This window comes from Platalea leucorodia, assembly GCF_965183815.1.
Source record: "Platalea leucorodia genome assembly, chromosome: 2".
NCBI classification, from domain to species: domain Eukaryota; kingdom Metazoa; phylum Chordata; class Aves; order Pelecaniformes; family Threskiornithidae; genus Platalea; species Platalea leucorodia.
In genome coordinates, this window is record NC_138824.1 from 131,422,416 (window position 1) to 131,444,452 (window position 22,037).

Below are 22,037 nucleotides of genomic sequence, written 5' to 3' on the forward strand. Positions count from 1 at the left end.
CCCGCCTCGCCCCGCCCCCCGCGTCATCCCGCCTCCCCGCCGGATTGGCCGCCGCCGCGGCCCTCGGCCTTTCCAGTATGGCGGCGCCCAGCGCAGCGGCGAGCTGCGAGGACTTCGCCGAGTTCCAGGTGACACGCGTGGGGCCGGGGCGGGCGGCGATCGCTCCCGCCGCTCCCCCGCGGCGGCGCCCGCCCCGCTCCCGCCACCTCCGGGCAGCGCTGCGCGGCGCCGGGGGAGCGGGCGCCCCGGGGGGGGGCGGGAGCGGCGAGGTCACCGCTCCCCGCAACGGTCGGGATGCGGCGGCGGCGGCGGCGGGGGCAGGGTCCGGCCTCCCCCTCGCCCCCAGCGGCGGGAGCGCGGCAGGGGATGCCCCTCGGGGTCCCTTCCCGGGGCGGGGAGCCGGCGGCGTGGGCGCCCCCGTGGGGCGGAGGGAGCTCGGTGAGAGCCCCCAGGGAGCGAGGCGGGGATGGGGCCCTGCGGCCTGCCCGCGGCGCGGGCGGCTCTCGGCGGGCAGCGGGGCAGGGCCGGGGCCGTCGGGGTGCCGCTTCCCTCCCTCCCTCCCTCCCTCCGGTCCGGCCTGGGCCGCTTCCCTCCCGCCCGCCCTCCGGCCTGTGCTGCTGAGGAACCTCTCTGGTTTGCAGCACAAACTCCTGCGTGCAGAAGTTGTTTGCTGGGTGGGGTTTTTTTTGCTGCTCGTAAGCAATCGACGTACCTTTCTATGAAAAGACTTACAAAATTTTTTGCACTGAGCTTTTTCTCAGAGATATAAGCAAATACTTTTATTTTGTTTTTAATCCAGGAGTTGCTCAGGGTGATGAGGACAATCGATGACAGAATCGTCCATGAATTAAACACTACGATTCCAACAGCTTCCTTTGTGGGGAAGATCGATGCCGGCCAGACGTGTAAAGAGCTGTACCAGTCTGTGAGTGTGCGCTCCTTCCACTTCCAGCTCGCTTCCTGATGCTTTATTATGTGCAGGGGCCAGTAGAGCATCCTCCGTTTCTAAGGGAACCACTGCCTTGATATATCGCGCTTTGTGTATCCATAACTGGCACGCTCGACGTCTCTACGCAGCTAAACCACGCGCATGTAACAGCCGCTTCGGTTTAAAACCACGCGGGGAACCTGTTTGTTCTGCAGTACCCATCCTTCGGGGTGCGCTTCAGGCTTCAGCGGATGGCGTTAGCCCAGCCTCCTCCTTCTAAAAATGGGTGCTAGCACACTTTTGCGCTACTTTGCAAAGTAGTATGCAAAGTACACCCCCTGCTCGCGTGTATCTTTGGATTTTGATTGAGTTGGTAGCTGCTGCTCAAAGCGGTGTTGCTTCCAACACGTGGATTATAGAGTCGAAGGGATTTCTATAGGCACGGCAGGACCTTGACTTTGGAAAGTCTTTCTTAAACTTGTAACTCCGAGGCTTTTATTCTCTGCCGAACTAGTTGTTGTGACTTTCTTTCTCTCCCCACTTAGTTGATGGATGCTCACACCAGCAGAGAGAGAATCATCAAAAACTGCATCGCTCAGACTTCCAGCGTAGTGAAAACCCTCAGAGAAGAGAGGGAAAAGGCCCAGGATGACGTAGCGTTATTAAAGCAACTCAGGAAAGAGCAGACAAAGGTGAGCGGTGGAGCTTTTTAGAGATCACGTAGCGAGGAAGAAGAGGGTAGCCTTCCCAAATAGAAAGACCGGTGTGATGGAGAGAACCTGACGGGGATCGTGGCTCAGGCGGTCTTTTCCAGGGTTCTTGTTGGCTGGGTTTGTGAGAACCATTTCCCCTAGCCCACAAGACAGAGCCGCTTTTGTCCTGCAGGCGGAGCATTGTCTGAGATCCCATTGCACAAATGCTGTAGAAAAACCGTGTACTTCCCCGCGGTGGCCTCTGACCGTCGCTGACTGACACCGCTTAGCGTACAACTTACCTGCGGCTTGCTTAGTCCTTTCAAAGTGCCTGAAGGTTCATTTTGCCTTTTTGAGATCTCGTAAAACTAGTATATATGCAAACGGCGAGCATGGGTGCCAAGATGCAAACGCCAGAAGATCACAAAATACGGCTTTTGTGCGTGTCTCTCGCACCACACGGTTATGCAGCCTTAAAGCCGTCCCCTTCCATCATCGCCCTGAGGAGCATCGTTCTTGCTCGGTGGTTAACTGGAGTTCCTGTCCTCTACGAGGAGCTGCCAGGCAACCTTGAACTCCACTTAACCAACATTTTTGTTGTTTAGTATTTCTTGGATTAAGTTTTTGAATACCTTGCGATGGTGTGAGAGAGACTTCTGGGTTTGCGTAAGGAATTTTAATGAGCAAACGCCCTCTCAACCTTCTGGCCTCCGGACGGAAAGCGTGCTTCCCCAGCAGCGATCTAGGAGCGTCAGAAGTGGAGAAGGGACCCCCACTGAGGTTCTTGCCCCCCTTCCCGAGCCTCCTTTGCCGGGGAGAGGATGTGTAGCTCTAGGAGCGGAGCTTAGCAGGGATGCGAACTCTTCCATTGATTTCTCTTCCAGACCTGCTCTGCGTGGCTCCTGATCACTTCGCGTTTTCTCCCACGCCATACGCTTGCAGCACGTACCAAATAGGACTGCTTGCTTATTGCTTTTCTCGCATACGCTGCCTAGGTGCGTCTGTTGTGTTCAGCAGTTTAGTGAGCCTTCCTCGTAACAGCCAGACGTCCCACCATCATATATATATATATATATATATGGTGTCCTAGATCCTGGTGCAGCTTTCCCTGCTGCAGTACTGGAAGCCTGGAAGAGATCAGTCCTGAATTTTCCTGTTGCAGTGCTGAACTTCCTCGAAATCCGCTTGCCCCTGCACTTCCACGAGGAGCCTGTTGTCGCCCCTGTTTCAAAGAGCAGCTGAATGCTGTTGCAGTGAAAGGGCTTCCTCAGGAGAAGCTTTGAAATCGAGCACCTGATTTTTCCCAGGCGTTGAGTGAGTGAACTGTTTGTTCACGTGCTCTTCAGAGCAGTGCTCTGTCGTGAGCTCAGGTTTAAAGAACCAGGTGGCAGGCGAGTGGTTTTATTCTTAAAGCCTTGCTTATGGAACTGCTAACGAGCATCCGTATTGGTTTGGAAAACTAGAATGGTAGCGTAGTGCTTTCTACAGGTTTTGTTTGTGGAGACAATTCTTTAAGTTGTTTACTTAGTGAGCCCAAAACCTATCACTTGCTAGGAGTTTCACAATGTTAATGTTTAATCATTGGAGGTGATTTCAAATGTTAAAAGCAATCCATGATTTGGAAACGTCCCAGAAATCTTTTTCATGCGATGACCTCAAATTTGCACTTGTACTTTATGAGGTGTTGTCCCCCTGCTTTTTTTTTTTTTTTTTTTCCGTTCTCTGTGAGAGTTGTGTTTTTTCTGGTACTCAAATAAGCTATCTTGAGAGAATACATCCTACATTTAAGATTATGCATTTCAAATATATATTCCCTTGGTTGCAATACAGATCTGTTTTCTCTTGTTATTTGTATTTCTCTCATCCTGCTAATGGTACAAACGGGAGGACTTTATCCAAAATTATGACTTCTGGGTCACTGAGTAACAAAACTTGGGAGTAGTGTCAGTCCAGCAGCCAATTCTTTTAGTCCACCTACATCAAAACATTTGATTAGTGTATTAATTTGTTATCATCGTAGTTTACTTGAATGAAGTGTCATAAAGTATCCAACCAAATAAATTCTGGAAGTCCAAAACATACAGCATAATGATTATTAGCTTTATCAAGCAAATTAGTAAGGCTTGTTAAAATATCAGAGTATGTTTTAAAAACAACAACAACAAACGCCCCTGCATAGCCGCGTTGAGTAACGCTGTGTTGCTGTTCAGGTCTGCAGCGCTAAGGAAAAGGCTAAAATAGTAGTTTTGCGTAGGCTTGGTGTCACGGGCATTAATGTGACGGTGCAGATGACTGGAAACCTATTCACATCCTCCAGCGGGAAAAAACCTTTCTTGAAGCTGCTAAAGATCTTCTGAGTGGTTATTTTATAGAGACTAATCCGGGTCATCTCGTCACCCTGTTGATGCTGGCTTGTTGTTTCAAACAGTTTGGGGTCCTATTGTAGGTAAAAGTTCATCCAACAACTGCGTTAGCTGCGTGTGTCTGGACATCTTACTTGGAAGGTTTGGTGGGATTGCTGTCTTAGCTTGCACCCCTTCACCAGCTCTCCAGCTGGAACCACGGATTTAAAATGGATAAACTCTGATCCTTAGCCTGTTGTGTTAAAGACTCCAACAAAAATACATCCTAAATGTAAGCAAAAACGGCAGATGGTTCTTACATCTCCTACTGTTGCTTCAGTAACGTCTGTCAGATTACCACAGGACACCTGATGTGTCACAACCGTCTCACTTGCCTCCTGGAGTTTCTAATGGGTGCAAACCAGATTCTTACGTTTCTCACGGGTCGAGTGAGTGCTCAAGAGCTGCGCGTTGTGGTGGTTCTTGCCAGAGCCTTGGCATCCGCGTAAACCTGATTTGTCCTGCTGTGATCACATAACATCTTAACGGGTTCAGACAGCGTGAACGTATGTGATCTGTTCTTGTAGACTCTTTTTTTTTGGTCAGTGCACAGAGCAGACGGCAAAGGAAGCGGAGGGGATCTCTTTATCATCTTAATTCTACATCCAGAACGAGAGATCTGTGTGTTCAGTCCTATCTTTGCTGCCGGCTCCCTAAATGACTCTAGTAACGTGTGTATGGAAGAATGCCAACTCAAGGCTGCAGAGCCAACCCTCGGCATTCCCTGTGCCGAGAGCTTGAATTAGGTGTAGTTATTTTTGTCTGTGGAGCCATTAACGTTGATCAGTTACTTGCTAGCAAATCTTGATGGGCGATATTTAAGAACGGAGCATTAATGATCAGGGGCTACTTCTGCCAGGCTTGCGTTGCGAGTCCGCCTTCACCGTGCCCTGCGGGCTTCAGCCTGCCCCGAGCGCTGGCTGAAAGGAAGGGCCGGACTTTCGGGATGGTTGTGCATCCCACCCTTCAGTTTGTGCCATCGGAGGGGACGCGCGCCTGGTACTGGGGCTGTGATCTGGCAGGTTGCACTGGTGGTAAATACCGAAGGCTGCGGGGAGGCCTGGTTGACAATAACCTCTTTATCTGTTACTTTCCGCAGTTGAAATTGATGCAGTCGGAGCTGAATGTTGAAGAAGTGGTAAACGACAGAAGCTGGAAGGTACTCAGTCATTTAAAATAGCCGTGATGTTCTGTCGCCACGGACAGTCCTGCACTGGAGGTGGGGGACCGGTGCCTGATGAGGCAGGTTAATTAGAAATAGGTGAGGGCGGTGCTGGGGGAAATGTTTCAGATCAGTCATTTTCCCGGTTCTGGGTGCAGAGAGCAAAGCTTTTCTGTTGCACTGCAAAGGAAAGCAAAGCGGCTGATGTAGGGGGGAGGAAGGACTGTGGAGTTCTCCCTCTGTAGATCCCTTTCTCCGCCTTGCCCAGTGGCTAAGGGCTTTGTAGACTTTTCTGTGGTGGCCTCTCTGAAAAGCTTTGCTGGGCCTCTAAGGATGCCAGCGGGATGAGTCTTGCAAATCCGGCTGTGTTTGGTACTGCTCGCGCTTCTGAGCAAGCAGAGGCCAGGGGAGGGTGGGGCGGTAGAAGCTGAACCTTCTCCTGATGGAGCTTCTGCCGGCCCGGCCCGACGGTTCCTGGCGCGGGGGACAGGCTTGCCCTTGCTCTCCCATGTCCGCCGAGGGGGCAGATCCCTCTGGGTTGATGGCCCCAGGCGCTGTCTTGTTACAAAGCGATCTTAACATTGAGCTTAACTTCTGAGGTGGCTGTATTCTGTCGCTGCAGCATTTCGCATCTAGCATCCTTTTCTCAGTTGTTGTCGCTTATCAGAGCTTTCAGTACTGTATAGAGAACCTCCTTCCCTCCCTAAAAAAGGCTTTTTGCAAGTAGCCAGTACTAGCTGCAGCTCCCTTTTTAATCTCTACTTCAGGATTTTAGTCCTCCAGATTGCATCAGCATAAATGCAATACAGCTTGTGTATTCTTGGAGGTCTAGTCAGCACAACACAGCTCAACACAGGCTGATTAGATGAGCATCTACGCGTTTTTCCAGGTATGCTTTGCTGTCAGTACTGCCTCTGTACGCTCTGACAAAGCTAATCACGCCCTTAATTAATTTAAAGCCAACTCAGATATGACTAAGCAACTCCACAGCCTTAACAAAACGCTGCAGGCCACCAGTGGCAAACATTTTATGGCAACTCTGCCATCAGTTTTATTTAAAAGGGGTGGGGGGCAGACCCAACCCACACTCTGTCTCTTCTGAAGCCCTGAGTTGGCACCAAAGTTGGCACCGATGCCAGCGATTTCCTGCAGCTGCGTTAAGCGTTTGCTAGTGACAGGAATGTCCAGTTTTTCCTGACGATGGAGAACATTTCGTTTATAGAGGTACGCATGATGCAGGGATATCTTAGCCTGCCAGTGTTTAAAGTAGGGCTTGAAGAGAAAAGGATTTAGCTGGGTTTTATCTCCAGCTCTGCTATTGTCTCCATCTAAATATAGGCATAAACGTCTCATTTAGCTGCCTGTAAAAGTATTTCACTGAAGGAGGTAGACCCAGACGTAGTTGTGGATCAAATGCAATTTGTTACTTGGAAGTGGTTGTTGGTTTGCAGGTGAGGCCCTCCGCTCTTTTTTACTGCTGCAGGCTTTTCGTTGGAAAGTACGCTTACGTATTTACATGAACCCTAACCCACTGAAAACTGATTGGAAAAATCTGATGAGGAAACGGAAAGTTATTTTCAAACACTTACTCTGGGTAGCTGTAGCGATAGTGGCATACAGAAGGATGCTGCTTTATGGAAATGCATGCGGCACAGTTTTGTTTGGCTGATACCAGGCAAGGAGTTGACTTCCAACACCAGACACTTGCGTTAGTCTCTGTGCAGCACCTCCCCGCTGGACCTTGTCGTTGGAGTGGTTTGTGTTAATTCGTAAAATACAGCAAAATCAAACTTCTGCTCAGTAACATGAACGGTAAGGTTTCTCAGGCACTGCTTTCCCGTCTGAAAAATGGGAACAGCACTTTGCAGGTAGAGCGGTGGAGTTAGTTGGCCTGAGTAACAGGCTGGGATCCGCGGGTGGATGATCCTAAAAGCGGGAGGCAGCGTTAGGAATATTGCGGTGTTGATCTGCCTTCCGGGGGCTGCACAGTTACTGTTAAAGAGGCTTTGCACTTGTAGCAAGCTGGAAGCTGTGGTTTTTTTGATGTGTTGTTTGATGCAAGAGACCCTTACAGTGTTTTAGAGTGTCTTTCCAGTACCCTTTAAGGCACACAGGCCCTTAAAATGTCTTTGACAGACAACGGGCAGAATTTGTTCAGTATTAAAACGCTTCTGAATGGGAACCCTTTGTGGCTTTTAATTTCTACAGCTTCCTTCTGTCACTTATCTGATCTCAGAGCTTTACACCCTCCTAACCCTTCCAGAGGCGGCCATTGCGTGTGGTGAGGTAGTGGGACAGGCTGCCTGCGTGCGTGTGAAGGAAACTACATCGCAACTTCTGTCTTCTGCCCTATGAAGCAGTTTCTAATACGTGTCTGTTTCTTAAAGTAAATTGGAAAATAATTTGCAAATGACTCAAAAATTGTGAAGAATCAATGCTAAAACTAATGCATGCCGCATTTTGCTGAGGTTCCCGTAGGTTCTGAACTCTGAATAAGGAGATCAGCTGTAGAAGTAGAAGATTCTAGGAAGATACGGTTTGAAATAATGTATTTATATAAATGCGGTGCATAACTTCCCCAAAATTACAAGACCCCTCGCTTTGCCTGTGAAGCCAGGGGGAGAGTTCACGAAACTTGACATCCTGCAGATCGCAGGCATCCGGATCTGAAAAGTCTCTGGGCAGCTTGGCAAAACGTGCTCTTGCAGGGGTGCTGGTGGGGGAACCAGTAACCGCCAGTGCCGCAGCCTGGTGCTAGGTGGTGCTCGTGTCGCTTTCCAGGACGCGCACCGGACAAAGTTTGGAGCCAAAATGATAAATAACTAAATCGCTTGTAGAGAGCACCTGTAACTTTGGTGTGAGCCTGTGTTGTGCTTTCGATTCAGGCTGCCTTACTTTAAATAGTCACGTTTATCGGCCCTCCTTAGGGTAAGCAGCCTGCTTGGCAAGGCCTGCAGTTCAAGCTACGTGAACATGACCTTCAGTCGCTAGGTCTGCGTGCTAAATTTTACCCAGCGAAGGTGCCGGAGGTGAGTGAGGCGAGAGCAGCGTGCCCTTTGCAGTAGGAGGGCTGGCAGCATCAGCGCCTGCGGTCAGATAACCAAAAGTGCGAACGTGGCTTCCAAGAGCCCTTGCACCTCTTTTTAGCTGTCACAACAAAGTAAAATCCATTTGCCTAGGGAAGAGAAGAATACAGAGTCCAAACGGGAATGTCAGATGGAATTTAACAGAACCCAGCCGGTCAGGAACCTTTCACTGATAATTTCCCTCTTTCTTTAAAAAAAGAAAAAAAATAAAAAGGGGGCATCATCATCTTTGAGGATAACAGACTGCCAGGATTATAAGCCTGCCTTATCTGAGGGAGAACACTTTTAGTGCTGTCCAGCCCCCCAGCATCAGGCTGCAAACTTTGGATTCACTACAGCCAGGAGAGAAGGTGAATGGAGCCAGATGCCTTGGTGAGTACCATTTATTGGTACAGCAGGGCTGGGCAGCTCGAGAGGGGTGCCACGTGAAGAGATGGGTGTCTGCAGTAGCTCTGAACTTCTTACCGTCTCCTGGATGAGGGCTGATTTGCTTTTGCTCTTCTGTTTTGGTGTCTCAGGTATTTAATGAGCGTTGCCGAATTCACTACAAGCCTCCGAAGAGTCAATGATGTGGGGTAATTTCCGTCAAGGTGGTCCATAACCATGAGAGCCAAACTGGAAAGAGACCTTGGGTGAGCTGTATTGGGACCCTCCAGAACCAGTAGAACCCAGTCTTGTTTTGTTTTGGACCTACTTAGCTGAAATCTCAAGGTTGAAATGATTCTCCTGTGATTAAGAGAAAACAACTCATCTTTTGTACAAAATACGCGAACAAATGAGTTTTATAGTATTAAAATAATTTTCAAATGGAATGCGAAACTGGCATCTTTCTTGAACTTCTACAGCTCCAGCAGTCCTAGAGGGGAAGAAACAGTAAAAACCAGCTCTGCGCAGGGAGGACAGGTCTCTCCCTGAACTGGCGCTCGCCAAACTGTCAGGGAACACGGTGTGTTTGTGCGAATGATCTACTAAAATCCGAAAGGAAATAAAAATTGCAGAATGATCAGCAAGCGTAGGGTCAGCATCCCTGACAGTAAGAAGCTCCCAGCGTTGTTCTGAACTACTCCACACGAGCAGCATTGGTTCAGAGTTCATGTGGATACGGGTTTGGCGTTGCTCCCCCAGGGCTGGCAGGCAGCATCTCTCCCGTGCTGTCCTTTGCTCTGTGTTACCGAGTTCTGGGTTTTTTTTCTTTAAATAGGGAACGTGGTGTCGATTAAAACCGCTTTGGGTTGGAGGTGAAGATATACCTCATTCAGGAATAGTTAACTATCCAGTGACCCTATTTTCTCCCTCCTTCTGAACCTTTAAAGTTAATTCTATAGGTGACTTGCATTTGAACTGAGAAGATAGCTGTGCATACCGGATCCCGTTGATTCTGACCATAGTGGTGTGTTTAGAAAGCTTTAAATGCAACGCCCCTGCAGCAGCACAGCTTTTAAAAGCGGCGAAGTATGAGGAAAGCAGAATTGCTGTAATTATACCTTTATTTTTTATTAACTCTAACTGGCTGACAGTCAAACAGCAAGGCCCGCTCGGTTGCCAGCTGTTTTTATTACTTAGCGATAAGTCTTTAAGAACTGTTGAACAGAGCCTTAAAAATATAGGCCCCACCTTGCAAACACTTCCAGTTGCAGCACTGAAGTGAGTACACGCTCGCACATCCTTGAAAGCTGTGCATATACGGGGGCGGGAGGGAAGGGGAGGAATGTACCTGTGTTGCTGAACGCTGGCAAAAACCTGTGCGGTAGCATCTGTTTCGTAGTTGTTTGTCCAGTAGAGACTCGAACCACTTGGTGGCCTCTATTTTTAGGCAGTGGAGTCATTTAGTCTCACTTTTCTTTGAGAATGAGGCAGAAATATCTTATAAGTCTTTGAGGATGTAAATCCTAACGTTCAAACTTAATTTTTTTTCCTTTTCTCCCAAGGTACTGCAACTGCTCTAGGCAGAACTTTACTCCAGTTGGAGCGCTCGTCTCGCTCTTGAAGTATTCTCGTTGTTTTTCTGCGACTCTGAAAGCAGAAAACCTGCTCGTTCTTCAGCTGTTAAAGTCTTGTAATTGTTTATCCTCAAAGTGGAAATCAAATAGGGCTCAGAACTGTGGGGGCCGAATTGCCAGTAACCCAATTTCCACAGGAGATGGTCCACGAACGAGATGTTGAGAACAGTTTTGATTTTACGGTCGATACTCTAATACGGACCTCCAAGACAGGTGTCTAAAATACTTGTTCTCTCCAGGGCTTGGATCTACAACTGCGGGGACAAATCCTCCTGTTAAGCCAGTTGTATGATAGAAACTTCTGCCAGCGTGCATAGAGTTGGCATCAATACTCTTGAAATTTCAGCTCATATTGTATTTCTGTAGAAACTGGAGATTGTAATGAGAATTAATCACTGTCCTCCTCTGTCCATCCAGATGTTTGCTCAGCTGTTGTGGGAAAACTTCTTCGCTTAAGCAGATGCTGTGAAAAAAGACCTGTGAAATGGATGGGATGCAGACACAGGTTTTTTTTTTAATTTTTTTTTTTTTTTTTCAGTAGCCCAGCTTAGCATTCGTTAGGAGAAAACTACGTAAAAAAAACCCCAACACAGCACTATTTTTCATTTGAATATAAGGCCAAACAAGTAGATCTATGCAAACCTGCGTATGAAAACCTTCTGACACCGTAAGAAGGCTTCTGAGTCCCTAAGGTCCCTTCTTCGGGTGTTTGCAGCTTGTCTACAGAGGGTTGCCCTGAGAAGGTGAATTACTCTGTTTGGTTTGCTCTGAGCACGGAGGGGTCTCTCTTACAGTACACGGCAAATCCCGTGGATCGGAGGCGTTGAACTTAAGTGGAACGTTAAGGTGAGTCACCGGAATGGCATGCCGTGCTTTGGGGCACAGGGAAGGAGCAAAAGGCTGTGCTGTTTTTTGAGTACTAAAGATCTGCCTGTGAGGTGGGCTGGTTCGTGGTGGTGCGTAAATGGCAGTGGTAGGAGCTGTGGGCCCTGCTAACCAAAGGCAGGTAACATCCCTGTGTCTAGTGACCCTTCTCCATTCTAGGATCATGCCTAGTCTGCGATGGAATCCTGCTTCAAGTTGGCCATCAAGGTAGTCACCAAATTACTGGGCTGCTTGATGTCGTATGTGAATCAAATAACGGACCCCGCAAATACCAGGATTTCATCCTTTTCCTGGTTCTAACTTTTATTTCTGCAAGTACACTTGAACAAAAAGCACAACTGATGCCCCTGCCCGGAGTCTAGATCTCCTGCAGGTGGCTTCCCACTCTACTGGGGCTTTCCCATTGCTTGGAAATGGTGGATATTGGTGGGCAGATCCTGGTTTTGTGGAAAGCCCTCTCAAGCATGCGCTTCTTGTTTCCTTCTGTGAAGCAGAAGGAGGTGGTCTTTTCTGACGCTCGTTGCTGTTGCCTTCTGCAGCCTGTAGGCGCTCAAGTCTGATGGAATGGGTAATCTCTTTACAGAATTTTTTTAAGGAAAGAATTTGGTTGTCTTGAAGCAGACCGAGGGGAAGAGGCTCTTTACTGGCACCACAGGCTCGGCATAGGTGGGGATATGATGACTTTGTGCCGCTGAAATCTTGAATCGGGGTGGGCAGCGGGAGGGGAAGCCTTTGCAGAGCAGCATGGTGAAAGTCAAGGCTGTTGTTACTGTGACGATGACGAGTAGATCCTCAGTTGGTGGATGGAGGGCTGCTTTCCTCTGTCAGCTCTTAAACGTTGGTGCAGATCATGTGTCACTTCGTCCAGTCACAGTTACGTGTCTTGTCACTGCGAAACCAGAAGACTGACGTGCTGACTTAGCTTTCACAATCATTTCCACAGAGGTGGCTTAATTTCTGGTTTAAACATAACTCATAAATACTTAACCCTGGGGTTTGGGTTTTTTTGTTTGGTTGGTTTTTTACTGTACTGATGTGTTTATTGACTATAGCTTCTGCTTCTTCAAATTGCTTATACAGGACCAGAGAGTAGTGGCCTGCAAGCTGTAAAGATTTGTTTCTTCGTTATTGGAATAGTACCTAGTGCAAGATGTTACTCAGCTTTAAAACGATAAAGAATCCTACTGCTGTTCTCCCAGCACAGATTCTGCAAGCTAACAGCAGTACGGTTATGTGAAGAGAAATTGCCATCTGTGCCAACGGTGAGCGTAGGCCGGGACGGTATGTCATATCAAACACGTCTCCGGTACTGAAGTGGAGATGCTCGCTAGCTTGGTGGTGTTGTGCAAGAGATGCAGCGGGACGGCTGGTCTTTTCAAGGCGATGTTCCAAATGCTGTTTCATCCAAAGCTTAATAGAGAGAGGCGTAGCTGAGGGTGCCCCGGGATAGTCCGTTGCCACTGATCATCCTTGATAGCAGGTCTGTGAAACGTCAGCATTTCAAAGCGACTTCATGAACTAGGTGTGCAGGATGAGCACTGCATCCCAATTTTAGAAACGTCACTGGATTTTGGGATGGCCGTTAGCACTCCCATGGAGAGAAAAGAGGCTGATTTGCCTGTGTAAACTTTAGCATCAGCTTGCTGACAATTAGTGTTGGTTTTCCTTCCCTTCTGCACAACTCTGTGCATCTGGGGGAAAAAAGGTGTTCTTATGCTTTCAAGTCAAAACCCAGCAAACCCAGGAATACGGAGTCCAATGAATGAATTCCACACAACCTTAACGTCTTTAGTTTCACACCTAGAGTTTTCCCAAGATTATAAATTAACCCTTCCAAGTCTTTGTGCTCAGTGTATTTCTTACTCGTCAGAATCAAGGGTTCTCCAGAGGGGTGGTGCTGCCTTGGGGATCTTATCAACATCGCTTCCCAAGGGAGCCGGTGAGATCTGCATCCTGGAGAGCGGAGACGTTTATAAAAAAATGTCCTGGTTTAGCACTGACGCGTTCTGGCCTCGGGAAGGTGAGCTGGCTCTTCCAGTTAGTCACACGGCGGGACAGATGAGCTAACTAAGATGCATGGTAGCAACACGGTGGAAGATGGTATCAGCGTTTGAGTGAATCAGCAGGGTCTTGTGCAAAAGGAGGAGTCTGAGCTCATCATCTTGAATAGTTACTAACTCCGCGAAGCAGGCTGTAAGGAACTCCTCGTCTGGAGCGGTGAATTTGGAGAAAATAGCAAACTTCCAGCTTTAACACCTCCCGTTCCCTTTATTCCCAAGAACTGGGAACATTCTTCTGTGCGTTCGGAAAGATGTTGTCTCAGGACAACTGTTTTTCCTCAAATGCGTTTCATCCGCTCCCATAACACTGCTGCTCAAGTTTGGGGAATTCTGCAACACCTTATCAGTAACACGCTCTTACCTTGACATACGTACCGTTGAGTTTACGGCCTTTACAGCCCCAGTTTCTCAATCTCGAGTCCTTTATCCCAAGAACAGGCCTTGAAGTTAGGGACGAAGTACTTGTTTACAGTCTGTTGCATCCCTCGCCGTCTGTGAGGAGGGTCAGCAGCCTGGTGGGGACACCGATAAGCCCGTGCTACACCGTCACCGTTGCTGCGGCCACGAACAGGCTTGTTTCTAGCGAATTCCCTAATGCTGATCCCGGCAGAAATGCCCATTGCCTGCGTGCAGCACATATTCACGCTTCGCCCCCTCCCATCAGCCCATCCCTAGGGACTAAAAATTGCCTGGTCCTCACTCTGGAGCAACGTTCTTCCCATTTGCTGGAGAGGGGATGGCAGGAATACCGAAGGCAAGAAGTTTTTCTGTGATCTCGAAGGGTTACCAGGCAGGGCTGCTAGCCTTTCCTCCGCAGGCTGCATGTGTTTTGAGCTTTGTACGTTCATATATAGTCATGAATAAGACCATATGTCGTGTGTTTATGACTGTAACTGCAGAATGAATACTTCTGACGATATATTCTGCGCGTTACATATTGCAGCAGTGCCTGTAGTTTAAGTATCTTGAAATTAGAGCAGCCGTTGTGCGCACACAACGGCTGGAGCGGGAGGGATCGTACTTTGTCTGCCAGGAAATTGGCACTGGAGTTTCCATACCAATGTCCATGGTACTGCACATTCGGTTGTTGCTATGAGTGCCTGAGTGCAACTATAGGTTTGATAGGAAAGAAGCAGAAATAACTCACTTGCAGGACTTACCTGAACCTAGGATTTATTTTTTCCCCTTCTGGTGTTTACCTTGGCACCTTTCTGGTCAGGCAGAGGGAGGTAAAGTCACTGAAACTAAAACACTGTCTGCTTCTGTTTCCCACTCGGAAGGCTATTGAGACAATGCAATTTCAAGTTGAACAGGACCTGCACCAAGGAAATGACCGCGTGCTTGCTTCTGATCTCGCCCGGTGTTGGGAAATACCGGGTGTGACTCTGGTCCCTTTCCTAAGCGCACGACTAGTCATCTGCACATGGGCAGGGAGGCGAGAGGTTCTAGTTTCAGCCCAAACCAACTGTCTTAAGATGTGGGTGGCTGGAGGCTGTTGTTTGCTTTTTTTATTGATGTGGAGACTATATACACAAGATTTTAAAGTGCTTTTTACATTTACTATTAATATTATCGGTGCTTTACATTGCTTTTTCCCCGTTTTCCCCATTTCTCTCCTCCTCCAGTGCAGTAATGGTAGACTCCGTATGTTACAAGTCATATGACTCCATGACACGTGTGTATGTATATATATATATACGAGATGCCTGGCGACTCTGCTCAGACCGCGCTGCACTTCCCTCTTCAGAACCACTCGTCGTTTCAGAGAAGTCACTTGCCACTATGATGCCTGGGGGCTTGTCTGAGGCCAAGCCTGCTACTCCAGAAGTCCAGCATATTGCTGACGAGGTGAGTTGCAACTTAACTAACGATGAAGTCTCTGGGTGCACAGGGCTCAGTCTTGAAGCTCTGATACTGAACCGGCGTTTGAACCGAAGAAGCTCGTGCTGGAAATGGGAATCCCCTTGATGGCCAGTCAGTATTTCCTCAGCATTCTGCACAGGCAGCGTACCGGTAAGACCGAGACAAACCGCTTCTCTGTCTCATCCTTGTCCGTAGCCAGGCAGAGCACTGGCTGCCTTCAGTTAACGTTTGCCTGTAGTTCCAAGGCCAGCTCTCCTGTGCCAGCACTGAGGCTGCTTGTCTGAAATTCAAGGCGGTGTATGTGAAGGGAGAAGATTGTACCTGGTGAATTAGTTCCTCGCTGAATGCCGTGGATAGGACAAACCACGTGGTATGCACTAAAAAAGGATAGATTGGGACCAGGTGACAGATAAACGGCATGTTCTCTGCTGGCTTCTGGTGTTTTCTAGGGTCAGGGCTGCGATGCGGGGGCTGCTGGTGACGGTGGGGTGAGGTGAGCCTGGCACAGGGCGGGCAGGGTGAGTCCAGGTGCCGTGGTGGTTGGTTACGGTGGTCTTGTCCTGGAAGCAGTGTGTGAACACCACCTCTGCAGCTCCTCGAACGCCCTGCAGTGCAGCAGCTCTTAAAAGAGTGTAAAGTGCATCCTGAGGAGGCGGAGGGGAACAACATGGCATGGGAAAGCTCCTTTTGTGTCTCCCATCTTGTGTTCCCACCCTCCCAGCTCTGAAAGACGAGCTCGTCCCCCTTTGGCAACCGCACAAAGCTTAACTTAGGCCCTCCTTGAGGAAGCAAAAATAGGAAGTATTGCCTTGTCCTTTGAAAAAGCTCACGCTCCGCCGCAGAGGCTTTGGTATCGTTCTCTAAGGAAGATATTCTCGTGGAGACAAACCTGAGACTGGGGCAATCCTGCTCTGCTTCCAGCCAGGTAACGGTGTCGCCTTTCGTGATGCAATTCTGCGGGATTTCATGCTCCGCTAAGCGGAGAAGCAACTGATGTGGTTTGAGTGAAGTTGTGAAGAGCATCTTCGCCTGGGATGGCCAAGGTCTGGCTGCTCTTGGCATGACGTAATTATTTACTTACCCCTGTGCCTCGTCTGTAGTCATCCGGAGGGAGCTGGGGAATGTTATTTATTCAGTCTCCTTGTTTTACAGCTGTTGCCTAAAACGGAGGAATGTTTAGGGTTTAAGGAACTGTTAGGCGAGGGCTCAGGAATGTTATACTTTTCCGTCTGAGGATTAAGGAGCTGTCTGCCTGCCTGATTTTACTGACGGCTCTGTCCATAAGTAACAAAGAGTGGTCAGAGGCTAGCAGAGATCATAAAACTGGAGAGAACTGGCTTTGTTTTGTTTTGTTGTGGGAGGGGAATAATATGTACCAAAAGCTGCTACTTAGGAGCATCCTAGGAGCCCTCAAATCCATCCAGCTGGAAGAGGGTTGGAAATGGAAGTGTTCCTGGTTTGCCAGAGTTAGCAGCTCCCGAGCGGAAAGTGTAGCTGTCGGGTCCTGGGGACAGAAGCCCCGTGGAAGCTGTTCGGAAGAAGAGCAGGGTAAGAGATGATGAGAAGCCTGGATATGACGAGTGGAAGGCGTTGGATAATTTCTGACTGTCTGGACGTGGTCGGTCGGGGTGTTAGGAGGGTGCTGTCTGGGACCTGCCTGCTGGGAAGGAATGCCGTGGGAGTGGTAGCCAGCTGTAGGCGGACGTGCTGAGAAAGGCAACGAATTCTGTGCGTTTCTGCAGAACGGGTGGGTGGTGAGAAGCGCTGACGTGCTGCCGAGCGACGCCGCGCTCCTCTGCCCGGCTGCTGGCGTGCCCCTGCCCTGCGCCGGGCCGTCGGGCGCAGAGGAGAGGCTGTTGCCCAGCCTGCAAAAGATTGTTTATGCTTTCTGCATGACAGAAATCAGCTTTTGGGTTGCATTTGCCTGCAGTTGCCTTTCTGGAGGGAATTCGTGTCATCGGGTGCAAACGACTACGGTAAAACACCGGTACCTAAATTGCGATGCTGCAGGCACCTGGCCAGGCTTCCACTGCTGCTCACAGCCGCCTCCCCCGCTACTCCTCTGCCTTTCAGCCTAGTAATCACGCAAATATTTCATCTCGGAGAAGACAGCACCACTGGAATTGCTGCTGAACTTACAACTTGCCCTACACTTTGTGTGTTTCAGGAAAAACTGTTACACCTTTTTTTTTTTTTTTTTTTTTAAATATGTATGTGAAAAGTCTGTAGATATCAGAACCGTGCATATTTTAAGATCCACAGGGCTTAAACTGTGCATAAACACATGTTGAATGCTGTCAGCGCAGAGCGTCGTTTCTTCGGGAACCACGCTACCTGCAGCTGCAGCGAAGGACGGAGGATGTTTGCGCAGGTCTGGGGTTGATTTCTGACTCCCAATTTAAAGGTCATACTTCCAGTTTTGGAGATGGAAGCACAGAGTTTAGTCCTGGGCCACGGCAACTGTTACAGTTAGTTGTTGGTGTGGCACGTGGTTTGCCTCCGTCGGCCGAGGATTGCAAGGGTGGCAGGCGGCAGTTTGGAGGCCGTTGAGCTGGGCGGCTTTTGGGGCGGGGGGGATCAGCTGTGAAATCTGGTTCCAACGGGATTTCAAAGAATGCTGGAGGCACTGCTAGGGAAGAGGGCTGGAGGGCTTGGGGTGCATCGAATTATTTGGGGCGTGCTGGGTTTTGTTTTTTTTTTTTCATGAAGGGCGTGTGTTTGGAAGGATGGAAATCGGAGTGGTAGGTGTGAAAGAAAAGCCTGCAGATGAACCTGCCAACCATTTTTTCCCTTTCTTTTTACAGGTGAAGCCACAATTTGAAAGCAAGGAAAACAGGACGTATGGCATCTTTACAGCCATAATATATAAGACTCAGGTGGTTAATGGGATAAACTACTTTATTAAGGTTTGTATACACTATAGGAGGGAGTGCTTTGTAGTTAAGCAATATAGGTGACCTGCATAGTGGCTTACAGCAAGAAAGCAAATGTAGTAGAAAACCATCTGATGTGACTCAGAGAGTTAGGGACTATCTCCAGATGCTTGTGAAATCCCTCCGTTTGGCACTACTGTTAAAACAGGAATATAAAACCGTATAAAACATGCGCTGTGCTCCTTCAGGTGTGCACGGTAACTTCCTTAGGATCGCCTCACCCAAAGGCTACAGCTTGCCTGATCAGCTCAAATTATTTAAACTAGTCATAACCCCGCTCTCCTGTCTCCTTTCAAGGCAAAGTAGCTTTCCCTTCCCTCTGTGTCCTCCAGTTGCGATTATTATGATGAATTCGAAGTCAGCCTGAGGATCGGATGGACAGTTAGAGTGAATTTAATTTAATTCTAAAAAAATTCAATGCGAGCATCTCGTACTCTGCTGACTCGTTTTGCATGCAAGCACGTGTGTTGACGCTTTGGTTCTGTGTCGCGCTGCAGGGGTACGGCCCGCCTGCTGTATTTTCAAAACCCCCTTTCTGTGGCAGAGGAAAACCGGGTAATGCTGAATTTGGAGCCCTCTGATAGCACCGTTCATCCCCTACCAGAAAACCTTACCCGTGGCTTTGAGCAGCTTTCTGTGAAGTAACGCATGAGAAATTGCCGAGTGTTATTCCGCAAGCGAAGGCCGGAAAGCGTTGCGTTGCGGCGGGCTGGCTTTCTGGAAGGGGAGCAAGCGTTGCACACGACTGCTGTATCTTAACCCCGTAGGCGTGCAGACGGATGCCTGGGGGGATATGCTCCCTTGACAAGGGGCAGGAGCTTTTTATTAAAGAAAGGGGCAGGTGGGGCTTGGGGGATAGTAATTCTGCAGAGAGACATTATGGGTATTTGCTCCACGCTTCTCATATTTAGTTGATCCCAGGGAAAAGATGCTGCCAAGCCTCCTTTACCAGATCCTTCCTCAAAATAACTCTCAACGGTTATTTCTGCTCTGTGGGCACCAGGCTACTCTGAGTCTGTCTTACGTGAAAGATGTTTGTCCTTCCCTTGCTCCCGTGAGATGTGCTTTCACTTTGTGGACAAGGTGCTGAGTAACAGCGTACCAGTTTACAGGAAGGCCGCAGCAAAGCCAGAAGCCCTCCCCGGTTGCATTTCTTCCCTTAGTGCCATCTTATTGCTGACGGAGGCAATGTAAAATACACGTCTGCTGCCTGTGACCAAACTACTCAGAAATGAAGACTGACATGTTACCGAACTTGGAAGAAATCCATTTATAACACTGAAAATGGAGGATTTGTCTCTTCTTTCCCGATCTTGCAAGGAAACAGTTGACAGGAAACAATTATTACTCATTTTAGCATTAACTGGAATGAGCTCTGTCACAAGATTCATTCTTTGCTACTGCTGAATTTTCCACATCCTCAGTATTTTACTGAGGATTTTACTCAGGGTTATAGCTGAGATGTAACCCAGCCCAAGACAAACACAGCGCCGCGTTGCAGCCACCAGAAAGCACCCAGAGACCTCTTAGAGCCGAAGGCATTAAACTTTCCCTCGGTACTCTGTACCTCGCACCGTCAGCATAGCACCTGTGGTGCTTGGCTCCGCACGTACAAAATCATGCACAACTTCGGAGCAAGTCTTTATGTGATGACTTTCTGGAGGGGGAGGTGGGTTTATTCTAAAAATTATTTCAGCCACGACGTGTCCAAGTTCTCTGTTCAGGCACTGATGTGTTTGCAGTAAAAGTCTGAAGACAAGGGGTCCTGGCTTTCAGGTTGTCGTCGCTTCGCAGGACCACGTGCTGGTTGTGGGTAGATCGTTCGGTACCTTCCAGGAGCTGATGCTGTTTCTGCATCTTGTCCCACCCCCGAGCCACTAAGAGTCACTCCTTGTCTCTCGTCTCCTACGCCGAGTGTCCCAAGCTGTAAGCTGATGTGCTGGGATCTTGACGCCGTGGAAGCCTCTCTCCTGTTGTGCCTCCTGGGGCTTCCACACCCAAGCAGTCCTGCTCATTTTCCATTCACATCAGTCTGAAGCGTTATGTTACAGTTCCCTTCAGGTGTAGACAGTTTCTGCCACCAGTTACTATCCAGGCTTGGGTTAAGAGCTGCTGAAGTAAAAATGGAGATACACCTAAAATTAAGCTCCTGAGCAAAGATATTTTTCCAAGTATGTAAAGAGCATCCTTTTGTTTGAACCTGCTTTGAACCCATGTTTTGTTTTCTCTTTCCTGCTGTTTTGGCTTCTAGGTCCAAGTTTCCGATGATGACTATGTCCACTTAAGAGTGTTTAATAGCCTTCCTCCCGAGAACCAACGACCCAGCCTTGTCAGTTTTCAGGCTGGCAAAACCAGAGATGATCCTCTGACCTACTTCTGAGAGACGATGAGGAACGGTGCCTCGCTTCTCCAAGTCGGGTGTGGGTTCTGCCTGCCTCAGTAAATGCATGAAAATAAAAGAAGTTCTGAAACCTGCTTACTTAAGTTCATCTACTGCATGTTGTGCCTTGGTCTGCTGCCTGGCTAAAGCTCGAGTAGGCGCTGCTATGCTATTCAAGTCTGTTTCTGCCACCTGAGGTACTACAGCTGCTTACAGAGCGCACCCATTTCAGCTCCTCTTTCCAAAACAGTCAGGCATCAGAGACAAAAACTTGGGCCTCCTGAGTCTACTTCAGGCATAACAGGCTGCATGTGGCTGCTTGGCTTTGCTCAACGTGCATTAAATACAAGCTATTGGCTACTCCTCAGAAAGCGGCCAAGATAGATTATTTCTGTCACGGGGAAGTGAGAAGCCAAATTGCGTCCCCCTCTAAGTGCAGCGTCACGGGACGGGAGAAGGGTGGGGGCAGGCACAGAAGGCGCGGGAGGACAGGGCCCTGCCGCAGCCGGGATGGCCGAATCCCAGCATTCGGCCCCTGGAGCAGGGAGCGACTGGCCTGACTTAGGGATTGTGCTTTGCTGGAGGCCTGCGGAGCTCATTCCTTTTATTTTTTTTTTTGGCAGCATCAGCCACCTGCAATGAAGCAGTTTGTAAGTTCACCATGCTCTCTCCTCTCAAAGCTGCGTGTTGTTTCTGCTGTCCGTGTCCAAGGACATGCAGCGGTGTCGGCTGCGAGTGGGCTGTTCCCCCTCAGTTCAGAGCACAACACCCCCTGTCCAGCTCCCAAACTAATTACACAAATTGCCGAGCTTGGCTACAAAGTTTCCTGAGCAGGCATAAACAGTGATACTTAAACATACAAATTAGAAAAACAAACAAACCAACCAACTCACAGACTGGCTGTAGCTGCTCAAAGCAAGGTCAATTACACAGGTGGCTGAGGACCACCCGCAGTCAGAATTTTGGTGCTCTCCACGGATGGAGCCTCCTCAACCTCTCTGGCACCCTGGTCCCTTGTTTGACCACCCTTGTTAGAGGGAAACAAAGGGGTTTTTCCCCCTGTATTTACACAGAATTCACATATTCCAATTTGTGGCTATTGCCTCTTGCCCCCCACTGCGCTGAGCACTACTGAGACAAGCCTGGCTCTTCACTGGGCTGAAGAAGCCCAGCTGTCCCAGCTTCTCCTTTTAGGTCCGTGCTCCGGTCGCTGCGCTCCCTCAGCAGCCCTTTGCTGGTCTCTGGTACATCTGTGTCCATTTGTACTGGGAGCCCGCGCTGAATGGCGGGGGGAAGAACGGCCTCGGGATCTGCTGGCAGCGCTCCTCCCAGCGCAGCCCACGGGTGCTGCTGGCCGCCTTCGCTGCAGAGCCGCGTTCCAGCCGCGCGGGCTGTACCCGCTATTGCGTCCCAGGTGCAGCGCTGTGCATCTCCCTTTGTTGCGAGGTGCCCGTCCGCTCCTTTCCCCAGCCTGCTGGCACCCCTCTGAGCAGCAGCACAGCCACCCGGGCTCTCGGCCGCTCCTCTGGGCTTTGTCTCACCTGCAGACCCGCCGCGGGCAAGCTCAGTCCCATCATGCACGGCACGAAGGCCGCTGTTAGACGGCGTTGGTCCCGCTCGTGCCCCGGGGTACCCGCTGGGGCCTG

At 49.3% G+C, this 22,037-nt stretch overlaps 2 protein-coding genes across 8 annotated transcripts; both read left to right on the top strand.

Moving 5' to 3' along the window:
• The first annotated feature begins 38 nt into the window (after nt 1–38).
• On the top strand, nt 39–15,006 carry MIX23 (mitochondrial matrix import factor 23). Of its 7 annotated transcripts, XR_014227401.1 has the most exons (7): nt 64–128; nt 800–925; nt 1,474–1,620; nt 5,122–5,181; nt 8,789–9,744; nt 10,199–11,116; nt 12,236–14,827. XR_014227401.1 is itself a non-coding variant. In XM_082303867.1 (5 exons), the coding sequence occupies exons 1-5, from the start codon at nt 78–80 to the stop codon at nt 8,837–8,839; spliced, it is 435 nt and encodes a 144-aa protein (XP_082159993.1). In that variant the 5' UTR covers nt 64–77; the 3' UTR covers nt 8,840–9,943. The 7 variants fall into 7 exon arrangements, 2 of the variants coding, with proteins under 2 accessions (XP_082159993.1, XP_082159994.1); XR_014227399.1 differs by having other exon boundaries at nt 5,122–5,241; nt 10,199–14,827; XR_014227400.1 differs by having other exon boundaries at nt 10,199–14,827.
• On the top strand, nt 14,998–21,387 carry LOC309602824 (cystatin-A-like; the record flags this gene model as incomplete). Its single annotated transcript, XM_082336809.1, has 4 exons — nt 14,998–15,063; nt 15,944–16,003; nt 17,883–17,984; nt 20,263–21,387. The coding sequence occupies 4 exons, from the start codon at nt 14,998–15,000 to the stop codon at nt 20,389–20,391; spliced, it is 357 nt and encodes a 118-aa protein (XP_082192935.1). The 3' UTR covers nt 20,392–21,387.
• Nucleotides 21,388–22,037: the final 650 nt, after the last annotated feature.